Genomic DNA, 17,262 nt, shown 5'->3' on the forward strand with positions numbered 1-17,262 from the left:
TCTATGTAGGGAACCTACTTCTCCTACTACACAGTTCCGCCAATGGTGTTTCTGACGGAGTGTTTACACAGTTGCAACACGGGAAGTTTGCGCTGAATATGAGGAGCACAATGTGTTGGTGTATTGTGTAGCGAGCATTTATATACAGTCTACAGTAGCGAGCGAAAGCCTTTCGGCTGAAACTTCACATGGTAGAATACTTAATTCATACATAAGTATAAATTGATGATTAAAGGAAAACGAGAATGTTCGCGGGGCTGCCTGAGCTGGGGATATCCAACGGAGAGGATCTGAAGGAAACTCTCACCAACTGCACAGAGCCTCTGAAAGCCATCGATCAGTTTCAGGTAACGCCACGTTATTAGGTGTTTGTTTGCTAAACTGAATTATAGAAACCATGCAATGCAAACGTTGCATTTTGAATTAAACTCCATGCATCATTAAGAGTCCTTAATGATGGTGTAGCTATACATTCTCTAACTTTTTAGGTAACGTTATACTATATTATAATCAGGGCCAGATTAACACTTTGCTGTACCCTGGGCAACAATATTCAAGGGCCCCATCATCACGACCCCAGAATCACCACAATCTGGCAAAATATAGAATCAATTACAGTAATATACAGTTAATATACTCAATACATCAATAACTAACTGTCATCAAGTGCATTTTCATGTACAGATGTGCAAACGCTCATAGAACTACAAATTTACCGCTATGTCAACCCACTCACTCACATATGATGTAATGAAAACAAAATTCATCAGCAGCAGTATAATCTGGCAAAATTGACCCACTACATAGATAATAATAATAATAATAATACATTTTACTTGGAAGGCACCTTTCTTGGCACTCAAGGACACCGTACAAAAAGATAGGGAAGGAAGTGTCCTCAATTTTCTAAAAAAAAGTAAGCAACCACTTTCAAAGCATCCAATATTTATTTAACAACACCTATTCCCAGCAGCACAAATGTATTGAATTGATAGAGCCATCACAGAGGGAGACAAGACACAAACAAATAACAATAATCTAGAATCAAGTAGCATTTTGGTCCTTAGCTCATTTTAAACAGAAATCACCCTGAAATCACCTCAAAATTCATTTTTGAGCAACGGCTCAGATGGACAGTTTAACATATAAGAGAGGGATAACCAGATATTTTGCTTGTGCCCACATTGCCCCGGGCCCTTTAGAGGTCGTGGACCTCTGGGCAATTGCGCAATTGCCCATATGGTTAATCCGGCCTTGATTATAATACTATACTACTGTACCTTCATAGCTAGCTGTCTCTGTTATGCAGCTAATGTTAACAAAAGGGCAAGTTTACGGAAAAATGTGGCTTTATAACTAAGCCTTGTGCGGACTGTTGCCTGCTAGGGCTGGGTGATATGGACCAAAAGTCATATCCCGATATATTTAGGCTGAATATCGATATATACAATATATATATATATATATATATATATATATATATATATATCCCAATGTTTTTATTTTAGAGCAAATGTTAAGTTAAAGTCAAAGCCAAATATGACATGTTTTATTGAAACTGTTTCTTTCAGTGAACATAAATACTGTATAACAATAAGAGTTCCTTTTTTTTTTTTTAAATCAAGGCTCCATAAAGTGCACATTTCAATAAAAAATATCTTAAATAAAAATAGCCTATGAAATAAAATAGGCCAATCTTTTTCTACAATAAATATATTTATATGAGAAAAAAATAACGAACATTACAAAAGAACTAAATATGACAAACCCTAGTGAGGGCAGCATTTATATATAAAGAAAGAAAAAAAATTGAACTGTATCAAATTATGCGATAATCCCACAAACGTAATACATTTTCCCTAAACGTTGCTACAAATGTAATAACTATTACGTTTGCAGGGACTTATTACGTTTGTGGGGAAGTGAAAATCTTCAACTTTCAATATCATAATAAGTTCCCACAAATGTAATAACGCAAAGAATAATGGTTGTTGTGGTTGTTGTGGTTGTTGTTGTTTGTTTGTTTGCCTATACACACACTACTAATACTGACCGTGGGTGAAAAATCTAACTGCTGGCTCTCCGCTCCGCTCCAGGCATTATTACATTTGCGGGCGTTACATGGTCTAATTCCATATCACATTTCAAAATATATAGTTATATCGATATATCGCCCAGCCCTATGCCTGCTGTACTTAATTTGCTTTGTGAAGTATTCATTTTCAAAATACCCAACCCCAACTAGTTGTACTTAAACGGGAAATGACTGAAGTGCCGCTTGAATTGGTCCTTTTCCTAAAAGAGATGCATTATGATATGTTAATGACAGAATATACAGTGGAATGCACTAATTTAATTTGATTATACAATTACAAATATTGATTTCGGAAACTACTAAAGTAGCGATGCAAGACAATGTAAAGAGATGCAACTCCTAAACGTGTTTATTATTTTTTATACATATTTTTAAAGAACCGTTTCTATTTAGACTGTTAAGCAACGATAATAATAGTAATAATAACTCTCACACACAGCTATACTTATTTTATTTTTGCCCTCTGTCTTTGATTTAGTCTTCTATTCTTTGCTTTTTTATGAATATGGTAATATAATACCACCTGAAGGCATATAACCAACGGGAAACAGAATACTTGTTTTCTTTGTACAAGCTTCTGATAGGAAATAACACATTTGTAGTAAGCTAACATTTCCCATAAAATACATGTTCTTAGTATTATTCTAATTGTATTATTGGATTATTATACTGTGTAGTGTTTGATCTCATAATTGTCTTATTTTTCAGATGACTTGTTACACATTCTACAAGCTAAAATTTAGTATAGATAATAAGGTAATATTAGTTATAATATTTATGCAGTTTCATAGTTCTTTGAGATACTATGGTTTCATATCATCACTGTTGCGTATATCTGGTCCCTTTATATGAAGATTTATTGAAGATATTTCCCTAGTGCGTCACATGTCTAAAGTTGTGTTTTGCCAGATATCTGTCAATGCAAATATGCAAAAAAGCAAACATTCATTCAGCTAGCTCTGAATCTCCCAGCTCCAGCTGGAATTAATCCTTGACAAGTCTTTAATGTGTCACATGACTGCAGATGGAAAATGGCATCCTGCTGCCAACCCTCCAGTCGGCTCTTCCCTTCCTCGACCTCCATGGGACGCCTCGGCTGGAGTTCCACCAGTCGGTCTTTGACGAGCTTCGAGATAAGCTGATGGAGCGGGTCGCCACCATTGCAGAGGGCAAGGAGGAGGACCGGTGCGTCATTGGTTGGGTCGGACTTTAAGTAAAGTTTTCAAGGAACTAGCTTGGGTTGCTATTGTGATTTGTTTGCTTTCAATCTACTTGCAGATATGGGAAGCTTGAAGAGCTGCTGGAGAAGAGCTTTCCCCTTGTGAAAATGCCGTCCATTCAGCCAGTGGTAATGCAGGTGCTAAAGCATCTACCCAAGGCAAGTGTTTGTAGCGCAAGGACCTTATTGAAATCATTATGTTTATTGATATTACTTGTATTTGACTTGCACTTGAACAGTCTTTTAGTACAACCGCTGTAGTTGCGACCGGTCAACCAAAAGGTAGCACCACTCTAAATCTAATTTTCTGAGACACTGAGTTTTGGGTTTTCATTATCTCTAAGCCAGAATCATCAAAATTACAAGAAAAACAGGCTTGAAATATTTCACTCTATGCATAATGAACCTATATAATATATGAGTTTCACTTTCTGAAATGACTGACAAAAAATATTGAACTTTTTCATGATTTTCAAATTTTTTGAGATGTACCTGTATGCCAGATTTAATTTGGGGTCAAGGGAATTGTTGAATCAAAATCTACAGATTGGCTTAGCAAAAAGCTAAAGAGCACCCTTTTCTCTTTATGACATGCGCCCTGCAGGTGCCAGAGAAGAAACTGAAGATGGTTATGGCTGACAAGGAGTTGTACAAGGTGTGTGCTGTGGAGGTGAAAAGGCAGATCTGGCAGGACAACCAGGCTCTGTTTGGGGATGAAGTCTCACCCCTCCTAAAGCAGTACATTGTTGAGAAGGAAGCAGCTCTGTTCAGCAGCGACCTCTCCATCCTGCACAATTTCTTCAGCCCTTCCCCCAAAACACGACGCCAAGGCGAGGTGAGTCACAGTCATCAGATAAGATGTCTAAGGGCGTTTTCACACCTGAAAGTCCGAACCAAGATCCGTGTTCTGTTACATTGTGTACATTTGGTCCTGTTGGTTTTGGGTTCACACTGCAAAAGGAATAACGGACTTTACAATTCTACTGGACACGTCATCTCCCTGTGTACTTCCACGGCTCATTTTGTTTTGGTTATGCTGCGTTGTTAGGCCGCCCGGCATCTGACCTCAGTGTTACTTCCTTAATTGGTCTTATGTTACCTTGCCGCTGATTAGTGATTGTGCTCACCTGCTGAGGCATGCAGCAGCACGGCCGCTGTCACACACTGCACCTCCAGGCAGATCGCCGCAACAAAAACTTTTGCTGGTCTTTTGCTACCAGCAGCACCAGCTTAATGAGCAATACGTGAGAGTGCTTGGTATTCGCAAGATGAGCTTCCTGTACCGTAATCCGAGAGCAGAAGAAGAAAAAAACTTCCTGTCATTGATACGAAGGTCCGAACTATAAAAAAAGTTGTTTTCACACTGCAAAAGGTTCGGACCTTGGTTCCTTTGGTCCGGACCGTGGTCCGCGGGACCTTTTACACCTGGAATTTAGGTTCGGATCAAACTGAAAAGTCCTAAAGTCCGGACCAAACGAGATAGGTGTGAAAGCGCCCTAATAGTCCCTAACTACAGTCTTTGTGACATGAATTCCTCGTTGGTGGTGGTGTTGTAAACTTTTCTGTGGTTGTAGGTGGTCTTAAAGCTGACACAGATGATTGGAAAGAATGTGAAGCTCTACGACATGGTGCTGCAGTTTTTACGAACGCTCTTCCTCCGAACGCGCAATGTTCACTACTGCACACTGAGAGCAGAGCTACTGATGTCTCTCCATGACCTGGACATCAGTGAGATCTGCTCTGTAGACCCCTGCCATAAGGTAAGGACATAAACAGTGATGACGAATCAGTGAAGTAACACTGTCATGCTACTGAAGAGCCCCAAACCCTGTATTTTCCTTATGTTTATGTTACATTTTTTCCCTTTTGTTTAGTTTAGTTTAGTTTATTATTAAGATCCCCATTAGCCACAGCAAAGCCACAGCTATTCTTCCTGGGGTCCAACAGTATCAAATATACAGTTGAAAACACAAAACATAATAAAAATAAAAAACAAAACAAAACAAAAATTATTCACATATTAATCCATATTGCACAAATTTCTACATATATGTATACATCATTACAAAATCTACTAACACATAATACATATGTTGTATATACACATTCGTTCTATAGCATATACATTATAATAACACATATAATATATCTATAGAAATATACTACATACATATAAATATACCATGTTTTCTTTTTTGATAAATACTGTTTTATTAATATTTTGAATTGCTTTATGTTAGTGTTGAGTTTGATATTTTTAGGCAGTGAATTCCATTCTTTCATACCTCTATACAGAAACGTGCGCTTGATGGCGTTAGATCTTGCTTGTCTGGTGATATATTTATGACTCTCTGCACTTTTGTGTCCCTGTGCTGTGACAGTTCACTTGGTGTTTAGACGCCTGCATCCGTGAGAAGTTTGTGGATGGCAAGCGAGCCAGAGAACTGCAAGGTTTTCTGGATGGAGTGAAGAAAGGACAAGAGCAAGTCCTGGGGTAACAGATACAGCCACAGTTTAAGTTGAACAGAGCTGTTTATCTCTGATGAGTGGATGAATTCATCTTTGGAGTTTCTGTGTGTTCCAGGGACCTCTCAATGATCCTGTGTGACCCATTTGCTTGCAATACCCTGGTCCTGAGTATTATGAGGAACCTGCAAGAGTTGCTGAGTCAGGACGCTTTACCCAGGGTGAGCATACTGTGCACGAGAACACAGGCAGCATCATGCACAGTTACGCTCATTGTGTCATGTTATTCCACTTCACAGCTGGTCGAAACTTGATAAACAGGTTAGCCAGCAAGAAGACTAAAGATTTCTGAGGCTTTGCTAAAAATTTTATAAGGAATTAAATGGACACAACATGTGTTTTACCTCAAGGATACACACGATGTGTTTTTGTGAGTAAATGAATGTCAACAGAAATTACCTCATTTACAAGAAAACCATAGGGCCTAAAAATATCGTCTATGAATTAGGATGAATTGATCAGTATCACTATAAAGGCAATGTTTTAATGGAAGCAATGCAGTGAATAATCAAGACTATTTTTGGTTGTTTAATCAGGCAAAACTAGTGTTTTTTGTAGAAACTATTGCTTTCTTAGCTTTACTGTGCTGTGTGTTTTAGTCATTAGGACTCTCTGATCAACAGTCAAAAAGCATCTGAAACAGAAATATGAAGCTGGAACCAACAACTGTTAACCAGTTACCAAAATTGTTTGCATAAATCTTTTGGTTTTCTTTTCTACTTTCCATTAAAGCAGCAATATTGTAGTCTTTACAGTCTGGGTGAGCCCTCAGACATTTTTAAAGCAATTGTTGACTTTCTATTTACACATTGCCATCTCTATTGTTTACATGGTATGTGCTAGGTGTAAAAGACTGTTATATAATGCTGTAGCCATTTCAATATGCGTGTTACTGGAATTTTTTTTAAATGACATTATTCAACAAGGCAAAAAGTTTTTCCATCTCAGTTCAATGTGTTTTTTTCCATTGAGTTCCCTCACCCACATCCCATTGTGTCAACAGAAGGTCATGTTGTTGTGTCTGTGCTTGTGAACAGGACAGTCCAGACCTCATGCTGCTGCTGAGGATGCTGTCCCTGGGTCAAGGGGCGTGGGACATGATCGACAGCCAGGTTTTTAAAGAGCCTCGTTTGGTGCGTATATAGTACTCACCTCAAGTGTATCAGTTCATAAAATCACTGCAAAAAAAACAACAATCTGTCTGTAAATTGCCCTCTTGTTTTTCAACCTATTCTGATCAGAATTGATAGAAAGGCATGCACTAAAAACCGATAGAAATACATTGACTGCAGGTTGTTGATGTTCATTTCTCCTCCTGTGTGCCTTCTTCCAGGATCTGGAGGTGGTAACCCGCTTCCTGCCTGCTATGATGTCAGTGGTTGTTGATGATCACACATTCACTGTAGAACAGAAGCTTCCCAGTGAGGAGAAGAGTTCATTGTCATACCCCACCACCCTGCCAGACGCCTTCAACAGGTAAAGGGGGCTGAGAAGAATAAGTTGGCAAGTTAACAACAGACTTAACCATGATGTCCTACTCACTAGTCATTCACTCGTTTCTCATCAGGATAGATTCCCACAGTGTCAACAGGAAAGACTTTTAATAGATTCAGAAACAATAGTGTAATGATAAAAAGTGGTGTCCACTGAGTCCTGGTAAAAAAAGGTGGCTTTTTATGCCTCTGCGCCACCTTGACAAAGGGCATTATGTTTTCAGGTTGTCCATCCTCTGTCCAATTCTTGTAAATACTATATCCCAGGAATGCCTGGAAGAATTTGCTTCAGATTTGGCACAAACACCCCCATGAAAATGATGTGAATAGTCGCATTCTAAGGGGTTAGTTTTTATCAGTTTTCAGTTTCCCCATCAGGCTTAATGGAATGGGAAGAACCCTTTACCCTTGGTTTATGTTTGGCTCTGACAGAAAGATATTCTCTCGTAATGTATTAAGTACATTTTTCTTAGTTTCTTGAAAGATTAGACCTCTGTTTAACACTTGACTGTGAGACAGCCAAGAGCTAGTGAGATTTGCAGCTTACAAAAACCTCTGGAATTAATAGGACCACAAACCTTTGCACAATTTGCAATGCACCTTCAATCAAGGATGTTTTTTTTTCTCTCAATTGCCTGACATGAATTATGAAAAATGCCTCTGTGAGAAATATTGTGATTGTTCCAGTCCTTGTTCCTTCCCCTCAGATACTTGCAGGAGAACAGAGTGGCCTGTGAAATGGGTCTCTACTATGTCCTCCACATTGCCAAATTGAGAAACAAAAATGCCTTACAGAGGTTACTACCGGCACTGGGTGAGCATTGCTCTTTTTCTCAATTTTGTGTTAACTATCTAAAATCACAGCCTTTAAAGGACAACCCAAAATGCAAGAACCTCTTTTTTTTCAAAGCTGCATTTATTTTATTGAAGAAATCGTTCTGGTTAGTTGTTAGTTTCTTGGTACAATGTTTTTTCTCAACATTTCTGTAACAATTAGCAGCATTCTCTCTGTCCGGAAGTACTCATTTTGTAGTGGATCTCGTGGTTCATTCAATTCAAGATAGCCAACTTTTTATTGTGCGTTTTATGGTATGGGCCCAAGTGGTTTTTTTGTACATCTCGACATGTAACATCTGCCTACCAAATTTTGTCTCCCTAACTGCAATCTACTGCAGGGGCTAAGTTAAAAACTATTGATGTATGGCTATGTTCAGGCTTGGATTCTGATCACACATGACACATTTGCGTCAGATTTGACAATGTATGCTCAAGTTAGAGCAACTTCCTGTATAAGGGGAGTACTCGAAATTCACCGCGATGCCACACAGAAAGACTTTAAAAAGTAAAAACTTTGGAGACAACTTTTAAACCAATTTGAAGTCCATCAGGTTAAAAATGTAGGAGCAGTTCATCACAGTACGGAGCCTGGAAAATGACCCTCGCTCACTGAACAGAATCTCACAAGCACAGTTCAGATCACCCAAAAAAGAAACAAAATGACCAAATAAGACACAAATTGACCACAAAATGATCAAAAAGGACACAAAATGATCAAAAAAGACACAAAATGACCAAAAAAGACACAAAATGACCAGAAAACACACAAAATGACTAAAATAAGACACAAAATGACCAAAAAAAGAAACAAGATGACCAAAAAAGACACAAATTGACCACAAAATGACCAAAAAAAAGACATTAAGACTAAAACACATTAACACATGAACACTTTAACACAGTGGAGACAGAGCTGACTTCCAAAATGATTTATCGACCCCCAGAAATCATCTCGCGACCCCAATTGGGATCTCGACCCCAAGGTTGAGAATAGCTGTTCTAGGGTACTAAGAGAAATTGGCACGCCCCTTCGCACGACCATTAAAATATCAAATTCTTTACCAGACTTGACTTATGTTCAGATTGACACAACGTTTTGAGCCTCCAAAAAGGCAATTCATTTATCAGAATAATAATGATAATTCCTACAATTTCAATAGGTTCCTCCCAACATTGTTGAGGCTTTGATCCGAATAAAAATTCGTAATAATTTTGCCGCGGCCTGTCTAGTGTCTGTATTAAAAATCTGTGCTGGTCCCCCACAGTTGAGACCTACAATGACATGGCCTTTGGTGACATCTTTCTGCACCTGCTGACTGGACACCTCACCCTGCTCTCTGATGAGTTTGGATCAGAAGACTTTTGTTCAGTTGTCTTTGACGGCTTCCTACTTACTTCTTTTTCCAGGTGGGCTGATTGTAGCAGAGTCTTTAATATAACTGCATGCTCCAAGTCACTGCAGACTACTCAATACATTTCTATATAATTGAATTGATTATCATCATAAAACACAAAGTGAACAGAGACATACTTGAGTGTGCTAACAGATACACATATTATATTATTATTTCAAGCCTTTTTGGTTTGTAGACATGCTGGAGCTGAATGGCATCACCATTCCCAGGGACCCTTCAATATTACGTCTTTTTTTTTTTTTTTTGAATCAAGCTTCTCTGTCACGTGTGTTGACAGATTTTGTTTCTGTCTGAATGTTTTCCAGTAAAGAGAACGTCCACAGGCACACCCTCCGGATGTTGCTGCATCTACACCACAAGGTGCTGCCATCGTACATGGAAACCCTGATGAAAACTCTCGAACCTCCAAAGCAGGTTGGCTTCATTTCTACATTCAGCTTGAGCTCCGAAAAGGACTTGCGTTTTAGTGATGGTAGAATCTGGAGGAATCTCCCTATTTGTTAGCTTCACAGTGACAGTGCATTTGAACATACCTCCTATCAACCAAACATGAGTCTTAAGCCCCATTCAGATGGAATTTATTAGGCATGGGGAGTTGGGGTGACCTCAGTATTATCTTTGCTGATCAGTCCTTCTCTTGGTCTGAGGTTTTTCACCCCTGACTTCATTATAAAAAATTTGCAGTCCCGTTAACCTGCTGTTTTTGGCAAACTTTCTGTTCCCCTCCTTGGAATTTTCAAAGCATGTCTTGGTTTTTAAACATAGAGCTGTATGCCCTGTTACTGATCTTCATCAGCTGTGTGTACTATGTGGCAGCTGAAGAAGTAAAGTGACCCAAGTGAAATAAGTCCTGTCTGATTGGGGCTTTAGAAAGGGGAAATCATGAAAAGTTCATTATGATATTAATAGAGATACTTCACAATATTTATACATGTCATGAAATGGCAATTATTTTCAAAATGACCAAATAATCAAACTGATGTTAAATTCAGTGAATTCAGTTTTTCCTTAAACAAGACCAAATTTTTCACGTTGTGCAATAAGAACATTAACAAACTATCTCCCAGTTCTACATGCCCATATGTTCATTTAAGGGGAAGAAAAAATTTGTAAAAAATTGAATTTGAATGAACGTTTTTCTTCTGTTAGATGGGTAATTTTTGCTCAGTTCCTCTTATTGCTGGTCTTTTTCTTGATAATATCCAGCATCAAATCACAACATGCTTACAGGAAAAAGTATGTAGTTGAACTTGTAAAGCTAATTTCGGACTTCCACACATTGGATGTGAGACTGACACAGATATGTTATCTATGCATCTTTAAAAACAGAGCAAATGTATGAATGACACAAAGCACCTGCCACGATTGTCAGTGTTTTGAGTGTTTTTATCTATTGTATGTACTGACACGGTGTCCTGCTGTTCCTCGTGACCACAGAGCAGCGAGCCAGTGAAGGAGCTGTACACTCAGCTGACAGAGAAGCTGGATGCCCAGAAGAAGAGCCCTCCGCCACCAGATGAACCTCCATCCCTGGACCTGGGACTGCACCCAGTGACTGTCCCCACCACAGCCTCGACACCAACCACACCTCTCTGAGACAACAGATGCACAAACAGATTCTATATCAACGACTGACTGTAAATACAGCCACCAGCTGGCTCATTAATTTGGACATTTTACATTATTGTTTGTTCTATGATTTTTTTTGGTCAATTTTCTTTAGACGTTTGTCTCTAAGATGTTCTTCCAGTTCTGACAGTGTAGTCCAGCAGCCATCTGTTTTTCTTCAAAGATGGGGGTGTTACTTTTCTAAACTTTGTGCTCCTGCATTATTGTCAGAATATGTGTTATATTTGATTTGTGCCAGTAGTGCAACAAACCTGTAAATAAATGATTATTTAGAAATACAAAGTGGTTTTATTGTGTTCCAGATTATGTGCAAAAATGCAGCACTGTATCTTAAACGACACTGGAACACTTCTGTGCAGTCACTTGATGAGAAACACTTGACCAAAAAAATGATAGACCTTAACGTACTGAAGATAACTGGAATTCTGGTAAGATATTCTCAAGAATTTTCTGTATGAGAAATCTGTGCCCATAGAATAAGTTTTGAAAAAATATTTTTCCTAAATACTGGCTTTTATGTACAGTATATTGGATGATATTTTGGGTTATTATCAGCATCCATCGGTATACAGCTGTAGTGCACTTCAACAGAAGCTCCTGCATGAAACAGAAGGAGTTTATCAGGAAGCTGTGTGCAGGAGTTTGGTCTGTACTACTAACCTACGCTCTGATCTATGCTTTGATGCTTCGCCCAAGAAAAAGACAATAACAGTCAATGCCTCAGCATCCATCAGGATAACTTATCAGATACCTACTTCCTTATTAACTTTATCCTGTTTCTTGTAGCAGCTGTTTGCTATGGCTATCTGGCAAGCACCTCTGAATGTAATATGAACTGTGGGAGTGGGAACAAAAATATACTACCCGCAGACGGTGTATTGAATGACAGCTGCCTGAATCCACTATTGTACTGTTTTGGTTCACAAAATTTTCGAGATGCACTCCAGTCTTTCAGGATTGGGCAGGGAGATGGTCTGGCCAGAAGTGAATCAGAAATGACTGTGAATCAGTAATATAGAGTCACACCATAACCAAGCCAACCAGTATTGAAGGCCAAGGATTCAATGTTTACTGTAGTTTCCCACTTTCAGTACACAAATGAAATTTTCTCACCACACACTTAACAAGAAAGCAAATAAGTATTTTCCAAAAGGTTTAATTATTTAAGATCCGAACCCAGCTGTAAAACGATTTTGGTACCCAAAATTTGGTACTGGCAAATTTGAGCTCAAAACCCAACCTTTGAATCAAGGCCCTACTTTTGCTTATTTCATCCATTGCGAATGGTTAGCTTCTTAACTTCCCACTGGGATCTATCTTGCAGCATGACATGCATAAAAAAGAAGAAGAGAAAAATATCTTAATAAAATACATTTGAAAATAACTTAAAAGGGGCCCACAGCCTTATGCAACAAAACATCCTAACCTGATAAGAAAAAATCTGAGTAATTGTCAGGACCCTTCACGTTGAGGTTGTGCAGCAAACTTCCAACTATACTCAACTAAAATAAATGCCCCATGTCAAATATTGGAGTTAACAACTCTAAATGAACATACGCTGACTTTTACTTGTACAATAGGATTCTTTCTCTTGATTTGTGTAACACTTTTAATCAATCTCTCTGTGAGGGAGCACTTGCTCAGTGACGCAGTGATTTCAATCAGTACATGGGTGTGGCGTTTCCAGACAGAATGAGCAGTACCCAGACATGCGGGTGTGCCATTGGCATGCTGGATGCAGGGATGCTGTGCAGCTGAATGTTGCCAGGATCTGCACCGCCACCCCTCACGCCTCCATGGTTGAAAAAGCGCGCTAAAGTGCCCTCTAGAGTGGTGAAAACCAGAGGAAGTGCCTTATTGGCTGCTCTTTACACATGCAAAAAATGATTGGGTGCCCTCTAGGGGGCCCCTTCATACAATAAATTATGATGATGTGCCCTCTAGTGCAAGAAAATTCAATAACGTGCCTTAATAAGTGCCCTTCTAGTGCCCTTTTCCTTCTTTGGTGCCTCCGTGGTTGAAAAAGCGCGCGAAAGTGCCCACTAGAGTGGTGAAAATGAGAGGAAGTGCCTTATTGGCTGCCCTTTACACATGAAAAAACGTATTGATTGCCCTCTAGGGTGCCCCTTTATACAATAAATAATGATGATGTGCCCTCTAGAGATTCTATAATACGGTATCACCCAACTGTGAATAATGTTATGTGAGATGTTTGCTCTCATTTAGCTCTCAAAGTGCACAAAATAGATGCATTTTACTTAAAAATGTAAAAATGTTCTCCCGGGGGGGAAAGCCCCCGGATCCCCCTAGATGGTTTGGTTCGATACTTTTAATTGTCGATCACCATATAATTTATTACTTTGATCAGGATCTCCTTTTAATTTAATGCTTATATGTCATCATACATGATGCATCATAATTTGGCGTGCTGGTGGGGCCCCATGTTGTGCAGAATGTGCCCTTTTTATTTTTTCCGCCGAGTCTGCCACTGTTCTGGATCGACTTGTCTGCGACCGCGTTCCAGTTCTGGATAATGTGCGCCAGCTCTGTGGGGCCCTCCGGGAAGAATGGAATATCATTCCACAGGCCACGATAGACAACCTGATCAACTCCATGCGAAGGAGATATGTTGTAAGCACAAACTAGTCTACTGCTCACATACACAGGTAGCTGGAAGTCTCACTTTTCACCATGTTATTGCCTTGCTTGCCAGAGGCAATTCTCTACTTGGCAACAATGAAGTTAAAACTGAAAATTGAAGATGAAAAGATAAAAATACTAATTCCATGGGTGATTCGGTCCAAAGCCATTCTTACGTGACCTTCTGTTTTTGCTTCAGATTTCAAGAAGAAAGAAGTTTATATAATACCATGGAGTATGGGGGCCACTCTAAGGTTCACTATAAGGGAGCAAGCTGAGTGATGTACTTTAGAGCTGAAGTTAATCTGCCACACAATGGGGAGACTTTTGACTGATCAGAAGTGTTTTCAAACTATTCTGTTTTCTAACTCTAATGAAAAGAAACACACGCACACAGGCACTTCACTGAACTTTATCTCATCTAGAGACCTGTGTCACTGTGTCAGCCTGAAAGGAATACTACCATATTTGCAGATTGCAGAGCAGTAACATAATGCAAAGCAGTCTATAGGTCAGGTAGATAGCTGCCTTTCACATCATAACTGTGCTTTGGACTCTGCTTCATATTGACTCATACGCTGTGTGTGTGTTCATAACATTCATAATGCTGGTAGAAAAAGTAAGTGAACCCTTGGCTACTCCATTAAGAGCTATTTGGAGTCAGGAATTAGCAAACGTGGAGTCTTAACAATGAAATGAGATTCGAGCAAGGTGTCAAGATACTTTTACCAATAAAAAACACTCAAACTTTGCTATTCACAAGAACCATGTGCTTATGTGAACTCTGCCTCGCACAAAAGAGATCTCTGAAGACCTGCGATCAAGAGTTGTTGACTTGCATCAGACTGGAAGGGGTTACAAAGTAACCTCAAAGACTCTCAAAAGTTGTGCACCAGTCCACAGTTAGACAAACTGTCCACAAAAGAAGACTATTTAGTTCTTTGGCTACTTTCCCTAGAAGTGAGCGCCCAGCCAAGTTCACTCCAAAGGCCCAACGTAGAAAGCTCAGTGAGGTAAAAAAAAAAAAAAAGAACTCCAGAGTAACGCGTAAAGAGTTGAAGGAGTCATTGGAACTGGTTAACATCTCTAGTCATGAATTTACCACACACACAAGATTGAACAGACATGGCGTCCATGGCAAGACACCAGGGAAGAAGCTGCTGCTTTGCAAAAAACCCCATCACTGCACACCTGAAGTTTGCCAAAGAGCATCTTGACGCCACACAACACTACTGGGAAAATGTTTTGTAGACTGATGAAACTATGGTGGAATTGTTCATGAAGAACACACAGCAATAGGTGTGGTGTAAAAATGGCCCTGCATTCCAACATGAGAACATCATCCCACCAGTGAAGTATGATGGAGGGAGCATCATGATTAGAGGCTGTTCTGCTGCCTCAGGGCCTGGACCACTTACTATCATTGAAGGGAAAATGTATTCCCAATTTTATCAAGGTATTCTACAGGTTAATGTCAGGGTGGCTGTCTGCCAGCTGAAGATCAGTAGAAAGTGGCTGATGAAGCAGGACAATGACCCAAAACATCAAAGTAAATACAGAGTGACTTTAAAAAAGTAAATCTGCCTTTTTGAGTGGAGCAGTCAGAGCTCAGAGCTCAATCCAATAGAGATGCTGTGGAATGACCTCATGAGAGCCGTTCACACCAGACATCTGAAGAATATCTCTGAGCTGAAGCAGTTCTAAAAGCAAGAATGGTCCAAAATTCCTCCTGAACGTTGTGTAGGTCTGATCAGCAGCTATCAGAACAGTGTGGTTGAGGTCAAGTCAAGTCAAGTCAATTTTATTTATATAGCACAAAATCACAAATCACAGATTTGCCTCAAACGACATTACAGACTGTACATGGTACAAAGGATGTTCGACTTGTTATTAAATCAAGGATTCACTTACTTTTTCCACCATCATTTTGAATGTTTAATGGATGTGTTCAATAAAGACATGAAATATTATAATTGTTTGTGTGCTATTACTTGGGACCTTAATACTTGGGACCTAGATGCTGATCAGATCACATTTTATGATAAATTATTGGAGAAAACTAGGTAATTTCAAAGGGTTCACATATTTTTTCTTGCAACTATATGTATGTGGTTATATGTTCTCTGATAATAAGATCAGATGCGTATTGGTGAAAGCTGTAACTAAATTCCTTTGACACATAAGGGCATAGTATATATTATATATATATATATAGTATATAAATATGAGATATTGGTAGGGAGCACAGGGACATGTCCCTACCAATATCCAGCGACCACTTAATTTTCCCCAGAAATAATTTAGACTTTTTTTTTCTTTAAATATGTCAGTCCATCAAAATAGACTGCTGTCATCTTTTTACTACAACAGAGTGTTACAATTTAGCCCATTCATTTTTATTGATTGACGATATTCTAAACAGTATGATTTTGATTCTCTAAATACTATTTGATGTCCTAATATAATATTACAACTTTTTCTTGAATTATCATGACTTAATTCCATTAAATTACAACATTATTCTTGTTATGTCATCATTTTCCCCCTTCATTTAATTAACTTTATTAAAAAAAGTTTTAAAAAAAAAATGACAGGAAAGGGGAGAAAAAAGGGAACAGAATGTAAATACATTATTCTTCTTTGAAAAACCTCTCGTATATATCTGTGGATGAAGTGCTTTGTTTAGTGTCATTTAGTGCACTGCTGCATCAATTAAGATGTTTATCTTGATTTTACACACTATATATTGTTCAAGTTGAGTCCAGAAATTGATAGATTGAGTACAGTGGTAGAATAAATGAGTTAAGGTTTCTGGTTACATATTGCAAAAACTGCATTTCAATATTTAAGAATAAGAAATATGAATTTGTTGGATAGGCTATATAGTGTGTAAAATTTGGATGTGAAAGTCTTTTATTTAATTGGAAATATAATACTTATAAGGCAATGTCCAGGCCTTCTTCCAGTCAGTGTCCATAAAGATGTTAAAGTCATTTGGTTTTTTTGCCTAAATCATCTCCTCATGACGCCGGCCACCTATGGTAAAATCGCCTCCATCCTCAGTTGATCAGATCATGTGATTTTACCCCTTTAAGATCATCACTTCTTTGACAATTTGCCACATTCATAGGCATCAGATAAGAACCCAGCAAAGAAGAGCTAGAGGGAGATTGTTTAGTTATCAGTTTAGTTTATCAGTGTTTTATTGTTGACACTAATATTGGCAACACTTCACTAAGGTGTCTACATAAGAGTGACATGAGCGTGTCATAAACATGACATGGGATGTGTCCTTAACAATAATGACACTTTGAAGTAACATTAATGCTCATGATACTTGTCATGTCATGTATCTGACAGGCTTGTGTGACTCTTATGTAGACACCTTCCAAATAAAGTGTTCCCATA

General features: G+C 38.7%; 1 protein-coding gene across 1 annotated transcript; it reads left to right on the top strand.

Annotated features, from left to right (window-relative positions):
• Positions 1-25: 25 nt before the first annotated feature.
• Positions 26-11,496, top strand: nelfb (negative elongation factor complex member B). Its single transcript, XM_059337954.1, has 13 exons — positions 26-347; positions 3,120-3,280; positions 3,374-3,473; positions 3,919-4,149; positions 4,889-5,074; positions 5,696-5,808; positions 5,899-6,001; positions 6,878-6,973; positions 7,174-7,316; positions 8,041-8,147; positions 9,436-9,577; positions 9,891-9,999; positions 11,023-11,496. The coding sequence occupies exons 1-13, from the start codon at positions 246-248 to the stop codon at positions 11,179-11,181; spliced, it is 1,752 nt and encodes a 583-aa protein (XP_059193937.1). The 5' UTR covers positions 26-245; the 3' UTR covers positions 11,182-11,496.
• The last annotated feature ends 5,766 nt before the right edge of the window (positions 11,497-17,262 follow it).

This window comes from Centropristis striata, chromosome 7 (assembly GCF_030273125.1).
Source record: "Centropristis striata isolate RG_2023a ecotype Rhode Island chromosome 7, C.striata_1.0, whole genome shotgun sequence".
NCBI lineage: Eukaryota > Metazoa > Chordata > Actinopteri > Perciformes > Serranidae > Centropristis > Centropristis striata.

Coding starts and splice junctions, on each gene's coding strand:
- nelfb (XM_059337954.1), top strand. CDS start 246: ATGTTCGCGGGGCTGCCTGAGCTGGGGATATCCAACGGAGAGGATCTG. Junction 3,281..3,373: donor GAGGGCAAGGAGGAGGACCG/GTGCGTCATTGG, acceptor ATCTACTTGCAG/ATATGGGAAGCTTGAAGAGC. Junction 10,000..11,022: donor CTCTCGAACCTCCAAAGCAG/GTTGGCTTCATT, acceptor TCGTGACCACAG/AGCAGCGAGCCAGTGAAGGA.